The sequence below is a fragment of a genome, unplaced genomic scaffold (genome assembly GCF_019419815.1).
Source record: "Pyrus x bretschneideri cultivar Hongxiangsu unplaced genomic scaffold, Pyrus_bretschneideri_v1 Contig145, whole genome shotgun sequence".
Taxonomy (NCBI): Eukaryota; Viridiplantae; Streptophyta; class Magnoliopsida; order Rosales; family Rosaceae; genus Pyrus; species Pyrus x bretschneideri.
Genome location: NW_025999441.1, coordinates 182161 through 194479, shown reverse-complemented (window position 1 = coordinate 194479; position 12319 = coordinate 182161). Strand labels below are relative to the sequence as shown.

General features: G+C 34.5%; 1 protein-coding gene across 1 annotated transcript; it reads left to right on the top strand.

Moving 5' to 3' along the window:
* Positions 1-391: 391 nt before the first annotated feature.
* Positions 392-1863, top strand: LOC103933351 (F-box/kelch-repeat protein At3g06240). Its single transcript, XM_018644018.2, has one exon. It carries the CDS (start codon positions 392-394, stop codon positions 1577-1579), a length of 1188 nt encoding a protein of 395 aa, XP_018499534.2. The 3' UTR covers positions 1580-1863.
* Positions 1864-12319: the final 10456 nt, after the last annotated feature.

Here is a 12319-nt window from a genome sequence, read left to right as displayed (position 1 = left end):
TTGTGTGATGTTATATGCTGGCTATACGGATATCATGCTCATCGTCTTATCAATTTAATGTAAAACTAAAAGACAAAATTCGAATGGTTATTTTTAATCAATAAAAAAAATTGACAATAGTAAAATTTGAATTTATGATCCTCCAAAAAACTCGAAAGTGACTGGGTCACCCATGTTTTCTATAGCTAAATATGTTGTGGTTGTGGAACTCCAAGTTTATTTAGTACTGTTGAATTTTGGCGTCTTATGTGGTAATATGTTTAATAATTGGACCTCGATCTACCAGGCCTTAACGACCTGAAGTTTTATTTAGCTTGTCTCTCAAACTGGTGGTGTTCTTTTCCTATGTATATATACATGTGAAGATTTCTTGTGGAACCAAACTGCCGAAATGTCTCAGGTGCATGAAAGTGAAACTCCTGAAGATAAGGTGGTCGAAATTTTGTCCAGGTTGCCATCCAAGTCTCTGATGCGATTCAAATGCATACGCAAGTCTTGGTGCACTCTCATCAATGGTCCAAGTTTTGTGGCCAAACACCTCAACAATTCCGTGGACAACAAACGCTCGTCCAACACTTGTATCCTTCTCAACCGTTCTCAGATGCCCGTTTTCCCAGACAACAGTTGGAAATATGAAGTTTTTTGGTCCATGATTAGTCTTTCCATTGATAGTGATGAGCACAACCTTCATTATGATGTTGAGGACCTAAATATACCGTTTCCCATGGAAGACCATCATCCTGTAGTGATTCACGGTCATTGCAATGGGATTGTCTGTGTAATAACAGGGAAAAATGTTGTTTTATGCAATCCTGCAATTGGGGAATTCAGGCAACTTCCCGATTGCCTCCTTCTACCCCTTCCCAACATAAAATTCCAATTGGAGACGAGCTTTGGAGGATTGGGATTCGGCTATGATTGCAAAGCTAAAGAATACAAGGTTGTGCGAATTACAGAAAATTGTGAGTATTCAGATGCTGAACGAACATATTACCATCGTATTGATCTTCCTCATACGGCTCAGGTATATACCACGACTGCTAACTCTTGGAAAGAGATAAAGATTGATATATCAAGTAAAAGCTATCTTGATTCTTGTCCAGTGTACTTGAAGGGATTTTGTTATTGGATTGCAAATGATGGCGAGGAATTCATACTTTCATTTGATTTAAGTGATGAGATATTTCATAGAATACAAATGCCTCTTGGGAGAGAATCCAGTTTGCAGTTTTGTAATCTTTTTCTGTATAATGAATCCCTCGCTTGTTTTTGCTCTCTTTACGGTCCAAGTGGCAATTCTAGATTATTTGAAATATTTGAAATATGGGTAATGGACGACTATCACGGAGTTAAGAGTTCATGGACAAAACTTCTAGCCATTGGACCCTTTAAGCACAATGAGAATCCATTGACATTTTGGAAAAGTGACGAGTTTCTTATGGTTACCTCAGATAGAAGAGTCACCTCTTATAATTCAAGTACTGGAAATCTCAAGTATCTTCTTATTCCTCCTATTATGAATGAGGTTATAGATTTACAAGCTCTTATTTATGTGGAAAGTATTGTTCCAGTCAACTGAGTTGAGGGCAAAGTTCCATTTTCTCCTATTTAATTTGTATAGGCTTGAGTTTACATCTTCTAATTTTTCTTTGGGGCCTTTTGTATTATGTTTGCTTATCATGGGCTGCCAATTCCCTTATGTTTTTGTGTTTTTTTTTTTTTTATTCGGAAGTTCCACTCTTAGAAATTACATAATAACTTTGTGGATAAATTACATAAAATTACCTTAATTGTACATCAAATCACAATCTTATACCTTATATTTTAAAAATTACAATGTCATACCTCATCTTACGAATTTGTTGCAATGTCAGACCTTCGTCAATTTTTCTGTTAAGTGCTAACATGGCTTGATAAGGAAGTTGCTAGTGATTTAAGCTTGTATTTACTTTTGGTTGGCAAATTTGGAATGATCGTAATAACATGGTACGTGTTTAAGAATATTTTGCCTATTCCAAGTCAAGTTTCTATATCTTTGGGTGAGCAATATCTTAAAGCCAATTGTATAAGTTCTACAAGGAATACAAATGATATTTCCATAATTATTAAATGACATCCACCGGATTAGAATTATAATATGCTTAACTTTGACGGTTCGGTGTTGGGGGACAAGGCGACCGTGGGTTTTGTGTTAAAGAACCATAATGGGTAGCCCGTTGGAGGTGGAGCTTCAAATCTTGATGGTACCACTATTTCTGAAGTAGAGGCCAGGGCTCTTAGAGAGGGGATTCTTTTTGCTCAGAAGAAAGGCTTTGCAAAGATTATGGTTGAAGGTGACTCTAGGTTGGTTTTGCAGTCAATGTTGGATTGTGGTGCGGCGTTGTGGAATCGGGTTCCAATTATTGAAGATATAAATTGGACGGCGACCAAATTTGCTAGCATTGATTGGAAACATATTTTTAGAGAGGCTAATTTGTTGCTGATGCCTTCGCTCACCATGTCCTTCTTATTACTAACTATCATATATTTGGGATCACGGTATTCATTCTTTTGCTCTACATGCTCTTCATTTTGATACTGTAGGGAACAGTTGTGCTCGAGGGTTTTCGCTTTAATATAATTTTCTTCTTGTTTTTTTTTTTTTAAAAAAAAAAGAAAATTATTTGCTTTATTTTATATTTTTTTAGAAGCTTTGCTCGATGAATATCAACATTCTGCCACCTACCTTATTTTATTTTATTTATATTTTAAATTATAAAATAAAAGTATTTTCTTTTTGTTTTTTTTTTAAATTTGCGCAACGAATATTAATATTTCATCGCCTAAATCCAATTTTTTTTAATTTAAATTGTATAATAAAATTTATGTTTATAAACTTTCCACGACGAGATCCCAATATTTTATTGTGCAAAATCTTAAATTTGGGCGAGTGCCGAAAAATGGGATGCGGATTTAAAAATAAAAATAAAATAAAAAAAAAAAACTTTGTGTTGACAATCATTCGTCGCACAAAACCCTAAAATTTTGGGTGGCCACCAAAAATGGGATGTAGGAAAACTCTTTTAAGACTTTGCACAACCAAGCCTTCGTTGCGCAATTCGTATCATTCATAGGAAAATGTTATATGGTCTAAAACCAATTAACTCCTCCACAATTTTCTCTTACCTCTCCTCTCTCTTTCCCTTTCCCCAAATCTAGCCCTCTCTCATACTACTATCTCCTCTCACTGACACTTAATCTATTCGCTCTCCCTCTCTATCTCTCCCTCTCTCTTCTCTCCCTCTCTATCTCTCACTCTCACTCACTTTATCCCTCTTTGTCTCACTCTCTCCTCTCTCTCTGTCTCACTATCTCTTCTCACTCTCTCCATCTCTATCTCTCAATCACTCTTAATCTTGACAAAAAAAATTTTTTTCCCCTAATTTCTTCCTCAATTTTACAATTTTTTTTCATTATTATGTGTTTTTAGAGTTGATTTTGGATTTGGGGTCAGGTATGGGGTAAGCAGTGGAGTTTGGATCAGATTTGAGGTAAGCCGATTTTATGGGAGGTTATGCTGCTTTTTGGTATTATTTTATGTTGTTTTTTTTTTGTTATTTGACAATGTTTGTTTTTTCGCAAGGAATTGTCAGGACTTTGGAGGCGGAAGTTGAGAAGGCGAGGATTAGGATGCCATCAGACCATATCCCCGACAACTACCACCACAATAGATTTGTAATAGGATTTTATTATTGTATTTTGTTAATCTCTATATACATTTTTAATATAATATATATTTTGTAATTTTATTTAAATATGTCAATTTAAACTAAAGTAATTAAAATATATAAAGCCAGACAATTAAATTAAATTATAAAAGTAAAAATTGAAAAATATTGTGCTATCAAATATTTTGTGGTGCAGACAAGTAATATAATTAAATAAAAATATAAGAAATACAAAATAAAAAATAAAAACTAAACCTTGTATGACAAAATATTTCGTTGCACAAACAATTAACTTTGCAGAGCAAAAAATTAACAAATTAAATTAAAATTAAAATATTAAAAATAAAAAATAAAAAATAAAAATACCTTAGGAAGTTGTAAAGGCAATCGTTAAGTACTTAAAGTATTTTATGTTGGTTATGTAGGAAACGTTGAATAGGAATTACTTGTGAATGGATACGCTGATTTCAACCACACAGGATCTGCAAAGTGTAAGTCCACACTTGGATGTGTCTTCATTTTGAATGGAGGAGCTGGCAGCTGGAGGAGTCACAAGTAGAAATGCACTGTGCTTTAATTTTCAACCAAAGATGCTTCAAATGCTAGTCGTGAGGCTGTTTTGATCAAGAAGTTCGTTACAGAGCTTTGATTAGTTTCTACCATTGCTTCACCAGTTCTTTTGTACTGTAACGACAATGGTGTAATAGCTCAAGCTATGGAACAAATGTTTCATAATTCATCCAAACACATCGAAAAGCATTTTCACAAGATTAGAGAACTTGCGAAATAGAAGAATGTTCAAGTACAATGACCTGACACTGCAGAAAACACAGCGGACCCATTCACCAAGGCGATGACACATAAGCAACTTGGTTGACATCTAGACAGTATGGGTGTGCATCATTGTGATCATTGGATTTAGTGCAAGTCTATGATTGTTGGATTTATGCCCTAAAATATGGCAGAAACATAAGGGTTTATACCATCTCTGTCAAATTAACTCCTCTGTAACTTCGAAAGGCAACAACCCTAAATCCTTTGGAGTTACAGAATCTTCAAAGTCAGAGGAAAACTTGAACTTTGGAATTCTAAATCACCGACTTCAACACGATTTGAGGGACTACGGTGATCTAAGAAACCAGATTTAGAACAATTTCTCTTAATCAATGCTGGTAGTCTGTTACAACCCGTACTTCAAAACATTGTATTTTATTCTTGAGATGTGTAAAATGACTATTTTGTCTCTGAGTTGGTGTCTAAACTAATTTATCGAACCTCGATTCGAGAATTATATCCTGTGCTTTCTTAAGTTTTATAATCTTTATTTTCGTATGTAAGTTTTATGTCGAAATTGAATTACGGATCGAGACCTTGAGGGTCCATTTTGTAATTAAAAACAATTAGGGGGGCAACTTCATAATTTCACTTAACATGGGTTAAGTGGGATTACCCAACTCTCAGTCCCTCTCTTTCCCTTCAAATACTCTCATTCTCTCTCTAAGTCGCGAGCTCTCTCTCTTTATCTATTCGTTCTCTCTTGCTCCGTGAGACAACACCATCACCTTCACCATTCTCCATCACCAAATTGTGCCGCAAAACCTTCATTTCCTGCATCACCATGGCCTAAGGAGTCTAGTGATATTGGTGTATAAATGTATTTGCTATGTTGGTTTTATTATATGCAAGTTGTAAGATGTAATGTGAGCCTTTGGATCATATTCCATATGGCATCTAGATTAGATTGTGATGAGTCATAGATCATGATAGGTGTAAGCATCTTATATGATGACTTAAGAATGGATGGTTGTGATTGGGTTGTAATGATGTGAGAGAGTGAGTGTGTTACTCACTTCTCTAATGGTAATATATGCTCTCTGAGTTCCTTGCTTGGAGAGAATGGAATCCAATGAGCATTGTAGCTTCCATGGTTCTCTAATTTTTTCTCTCTATACATTTCTGCATTCATCATTCCATTGAAGTGAAATCAGAAAAACATTTAGAAGGGAGTATTGGTGTATAAATGTATTTGCTATGTTGGTATTATTATATGCAAGTTGTAAGATGTAATGTGAGCCTTTGGATCATACCCCATATGGCACCTAGATTAGATTGTGATGACTCATAGATCATGACAGGTGTAAGCATCTTATATGATGACTTAAGAATGGATGGTTGTGATTGGGTTGTAATGATGTGAGAGAGTGAGTGTGTTACTCACTTCTCTAATGGTAATATATGCTCTCTGAGTTCCTTGCTTGGAGAGAATGTAATCCAATGAGCATTGTAGCTTCCATGGTTCTCTAATCTTTTTCTCTCTATACATTTCTGCATTCATCATTCCATTGAAGAAACTCAATCCAGAAATCAAACACTAATAAGTGATACCGCATGTGTGATCAATGACGGGGAAGGATTTGAACTCGTGAGTTTTGAGAGCCTCGAGCTTTCCAATGTGAATCTCAGGTAAGATTTCGACCTAAATGTGTCTTAGTTGAGTTTTAATCTGTTTTGGGATGAAGTTTATGCCATTTCCTGTTCGAACCAAGGGTTTTAACCCCTCTTATCCCCCTGTGCAACTTGTACAGATTCTGGTGTTCTTCTCCCGGCAAACTCTGATGAGTTTTTGACTGGTGGTGCACGGACCCACCAGGAAATAACCCTAGGTACTTAAATATCTTCTTGCATGTGAGTTTTGGGCTTGAAGTCATTAATATTTGACTTGCATGCTCTCTGTTCATCATTTCTAGAATCCGGAGAACCTAGCCAAATCTCAACCGTTGAATCCGAGGTGGATTCGACCTCTCCTCCTCCTAAATCAAGTTTGCGTAAGCTTCTAGACCATTTTTGGGACATTAATTGGTAATTTTCACGTTGAAATACGTTGAAATCGTGCTCGGGATGCCCTAATCGTGTTCTGGGTTCCCATTGTAGATTTTGGCAAAGCACTGGTGACCGGTGATGGTAACTTGTGACAGTTACCGTTAACTTTGACTGCAGGGATTGAGATTCTATTAATTTTAATAGAATCTTCTAACAGCAAAGGTATATTTCATTAACTGTTTTAAACCCTAATTGCACCAGCATGTGGCACTGTCGCCGACGAGTGCGATGCCTACTTGCCGAACCATGGTGCTATTGCCGAAGACGGTAGCCCATGGTGGTGCGTGTTTCCCAGTGCGTGGTGACGCATGGCCGAAGTATGGCAGCGCGTGGCGGCATGTGATAGACCCGACCTAACCCTAGGTTTTTTGGTGTTCTAAATCACGTGGTGCCCTCTGTTTGTGCAAATTCGAAGCCTAAATGGTTGAATTGGACAACGTTCCATTTATATGATGGTTTAAGCTTATCTTAGCTTACATTGATATTCACATGGTTAATTGAGGATCAAAAGGATACATGCAATGAGCCTATTTGCAAGGGACGCTCTACTTACCTGTGAGTGGACCCTTTCGAAAAACCAAATGTTTTTACCTTATATATATGTACATGCTTTTATGCTTAATATGTGGATGCATATTATTATGTTAGTCTTAGACAAGACTAAAGATGATATTGATAATATCTTTAGATCATTCGTGATCTATTTTCACCACATAGTCATCATGTGACGTGTCGTATAACTATCTTTAGCCGTTTTGTTTGCAGGTTATATTTGTCCTAGTGGATGCTAGGGTTGATGATTATTACTGGTATTGAGATCATCTAGTTGAGCTAGTATATTTCCTGCTTGCTATACTTATGTTGGATGCTAGCATGATTGATTGACGGAAGGTATGATATCTGGACTTGACTTGATGGTTTTTCGTTGATATTGATGAATGAGACTTTACTATTATGGTAGTATTATATTATATAGTTTTTTGCTATATATGTTTTCAAAACAGGGGTTATTATTAGGGATGAGTTTAAAAAACCGAAAACTGAAAAAAAAAAAACCGAGACAAACACCAAACATAAGCTGAAAAAACCAAACTGAAAAAAAAAAACAAACCGAACTAAGTGAACCAAACTGAAATAGGTTGGTTCGGTTTCGGTTTTGGTGGTCCATAAACTAGACCAGACTGAGCCGAACTGATTTATATTTAATTATTTAATATATATTATTTATATAAAGCGTATACAAATACTCAAAATCTAGAGGCTAGATGTTTCGAACCAACTTGACAACAAGTTTTGTGTTGCTATAATCAAATTAGTAAAACATATATACTGATTATGGATATTTAATTCTTTCTAATATTTCTAAACACAAAACCCTAGCCATCCAATTTTCTCCCATTTCATCTCCTCTTTATTCTAACTTCTCAGCCTTTCTCTCTTTCTCCCACCGTTGAGTTCTTGCACCTCTATGCTCTTCTTTCTTATTTTCTTCCTCTCTTACTCCAAATCAGGCTCTCTTTCTCTCCCTTTTCTCAGGTTCTCCTCGTGAATTTCTTCTTCCAAATCGTGATTTCCCCTCGCCCTTTTCGAATCGGAAACCCCTCCAAATCAAAAGATTCTAATCCAGATTTTTCGATCTTTCTGAGTCTCGACCCATGAATTCCTTTGCAAGGTTACTCTCATGGTAATTTCTCTCATGTTCTACAAATTTTCTTTTCAATTTCATTGGTTTTGCAGATTTTATTTTCAATTTCATAGGTTCTACAGCTTTTCAATTTCATGGGTTTTGCTAATTTCTTTTCCTTCTTTTGGTTGGGAACTGAAGCAACAATCCTGTGTTGGATAAAATTGTGCATAATAGATAGTCTTTTGATCCCTGTTCTGAGTTTTGGCTTACCATGTTAGCATGACGATGTCATTACAGACTTGTGGTGTGTTAATGTTCGGATGATTATATGTTTCAATTTTTTCCTTAAAAAAAAAAAAAGAAAAAAAACCCGAAACCAATCCAAAACCAAACCAAAAAAAGCTGAATCGAAAAAAATGAATCGAACTGTTTTGTATCGAACCCAACCTTAGTTATTATGTTTAAATGATGATTTCATAACTATGATAAAATTGGTCCACTCATGTTTTGTTTTATTGACACCTTCCGGACACAACGAGACTAAGAAGAACATCAATGGGGACGAGTGGGCTTGGCAGTGAAGCTTTCATCCTTTGGATTTTGGGTGATGGCTCCTTTAATGTAGTTTTATCTATGTTGTAATAATAATTGCATGATCACACTTTTGATTATGCATAGCACTGCACTTTGTTGTATTTATTGTTGTGTGAAACTTCTAGCTGCTCTGATGTGATGTGATTAATAATGGGGTCAAACCCGAGATAATTTGTGTCCCTAAGTGGGGAGGATGATAAGTACTTATGTAGCAGCTTTGGATTTATTATTTTAATGAACATCTTTTGATTTAAATTCTTACATATCATAAATATCTTACTATGGCATCATCATTGAGTTGGCTTGTGATGTCATCTCCGGATGGGGTCATATAGTCAATTTAGTGTCGGTCAGCACATTACAACTTCATAACTTGTGTTATTGGGGTTGGAGTGTGTCATAGTCCATCTATTGCATCTGGAAGTAACAAATACATTGAGAAAATCCGTGTCCCGTCTGACCCCAATTTATAAGTAAGCTTTAAATCTTTTAACACATGAACGGCTCTTGCAAATTGCTTCGCATTGCTTGTCATGAAAAGTGTCCTAACCGGTGGTAGTCTCCTATCTTCATTGTGAAGGTAAAAGTAATACTTTTTTGTTTGTGATGTATCAAAACTGTGACCTTGATCCCAAATTCCTTTTAAGTTTAATGCATTTGCAAAGATAACTCTGGTGAAATGGTCAATTGAATTTGGCGGAAGAGCCTCCTTAATAACTCCATTAGTCTCTTTTTGGCCCACAAATTAGACCTGACAATTTCTTACACAACTGGTTAACAAGACACGTAAATGACACGAAAATAATGGGTTTCGAGTCAACACGATAACTAATTGGGTCGTTATTGGGTCTCACAATAAGAACCCATTAATAATTGGTCCTTAACAGGTTTACACAAAAAGTGATACACGGATAATCTGTTTCGACACGTTAAGAAAAAAAGTTATTTTGATGATTTAATTTTTCAAACTACTAAAAAAACTTTCTATAAATACAATAGTAATAGTGTATACGTATATATTGTATATTAAATATTAAATATGTATTATTGTATTAATATTCTATATAAATTAAAAAAAATTAAGTTTTATTTAATAATATTTAGTATACAATAGGCAAAAGTGAGATTAAAAAAATTATAAAACACATTAAAATAAAAGTATCAAGTAGTTTAAAAATACCAAACATATTAAAATAATTATAATAATTAATTTATAAGTGCAAAAAATGTGAAAGAAAAAAAAAGATGCAAAGGCTCGTGCTCGCATCCTCTACACTATGAGTATGGGTACAACATCATTTGAATTTTAAAACCATACAAACCCTCATGAATAGTATTTTTAAGGGAGTTCAAAATAAACAAAATTCATAATCCTTAATGTACAAGTCTAAAAAATGTGAAACGTTACATAAACAAGCAAGGTTCCTGAATCTTGAAACGCAACTCCCTTCATTTTGCTATCCTTGAACATTTTTGGTATTTTATAGTAATGTATTAATATTTTTTTCATTACGCTCTAATTTTGGAGTACATAATACTTGAAAGACAAAATTTTTATTTTTTATTTATTTTTATTTTTTTATTTTTTATGTTTTAGAGTAATATTTAGTGACAACGTGGTATGCATATACTAATTTAGTATTATATTTTCTATTTTTATGTCAAATTATGTTTTTCATTTTCATTATTTATTTATTTAAAAAATATTTTTTTTAATGGGTAATGAGTCATATTACCTAATAATATTAATAAGTCGATTTAGGATTGGATTATATTACTCGTTTTCTTTAATAAATATTACACAACAAGACTTGATAAGATATCGGGTATAACATGATAATGACACGAACATGAAAAATACAATACGAGTGCCAAGACTACCAGAAATTGACTTTGGGATTCGCTTCTTCAGCCCTATTCTTGCAATCGAGTTTGTTGTGACTTTTCTTGTAAACAGTGTACACCACTTGTTTGAAAGAAGGCTTGAGGGGGGACAGGCTTTTCGACTCAAAGGCCAATGGCAAAGGATAAGCTTGGACCTCCGCCAGGAGATCCATCGACCAAAACCAGAGGGACGAGATCAATTAGTTCTCGGTTGGATTGTTTGATCCAGATGCTATCAAACTCAGCACAACCTATATAAATGGCCAACAGCGAATACACCATGTTCTCCTCCTTGCCTTGAGTGATAAGCAGAAGGTTTGTAATTCGCTGTGTGACGTCGGTTAGTTTGCTGACGGATTGTTTGAGATTCATTCTCTGAGAGAGTAAATTATTTTTATTTTATTTATTTATTATTATTTCTTTCTATATTATTCTTATGGTTGTGAAGGGCGGAGGATATTGTCGAAGAGAAGGAAGACAACGAATTAATTAGAGGTCGTAGGATTCCTTTGGAGATGGGAGATTTTGCCAAAACCCTAAATGACTCACTCTTGCATTTGTTGTGTAACCCTTTAGCAGCCTTTTTATAGCAAGAAATAGTGGGTGCCTAGTAGCAATTCCCAACCAGCATATATATTGGAATAAGTTTGATGAGGAACAGTAGAAGAATTTGGCAAGATTTTCTTGTTTTCTAAGTAATGTTTTAGCAAAATTGCGGAATAATACACGTACGTATTTTCACATACTATATCAGCTCCATATTTTACTAACTATGGTTAGGGGCTAAAAGGCTATAAATATTCTTTTTGCCTAAATTTCTTTTAGCATCCTGAAATTTATATAGGAAACCTTTAAGGGAAGGGATCCCTATTTTTGTTTTTTATTTATAAAAATGGGGATTAATTGCGGGATCCACACCACATTGAATTTTAACGATCCGAACCGTCTATTTTTCAAGTTATACCTCATAGAACATCCTTGCAAAATATTAGCCAAATCGAAAATATTTAAGACATCTAATTGGATTCAAAGAAATGAACGAATACTTTGTTATATAAGAAACAATGAAATTTGATCTTGATAATTAAATAGGCAAATGGTTTTGGATTGAATTGAATTTTTGTAAGGATGATCTATGAATCGAGACTTATAAAATAGACGGTTCGGATCGTTAAAATTCGATTTGAAGTGGACCCACACCTAATTCCCATTTTTATAAAAAAAACCAAAAAAATAGGAACCCCTTTGCATAAAGGGCCTGTAACTTGATTATGTTAAATGAGGAAAAACTTATTAAGTTTTTAAGAAGGGAATTCAGAAGAAAAAAGAAAAATATAATGGATTTTTTTTTTTTTTTTTTTAGAAACGAACATATTGGAATTGTTATTGTTAATTAATTAATCGTAGAAGAATAGTTATCATACACTTTGAAATAGAATAATATTACAAAATTTGGAAAGCCCGAAAACTAAAGGTAGCCAATAAGCAAAAATAGTACAAAGGATGGAAAGCAAAATTAGAAGGTACAAACTCAAGCCTTATATCTTACTGTTTGGGCCCAAAATAGCTTTTAGGGTCAACACATACATACAAATTAAATAGGAGAAAATGGAACTGTAGCATTAAC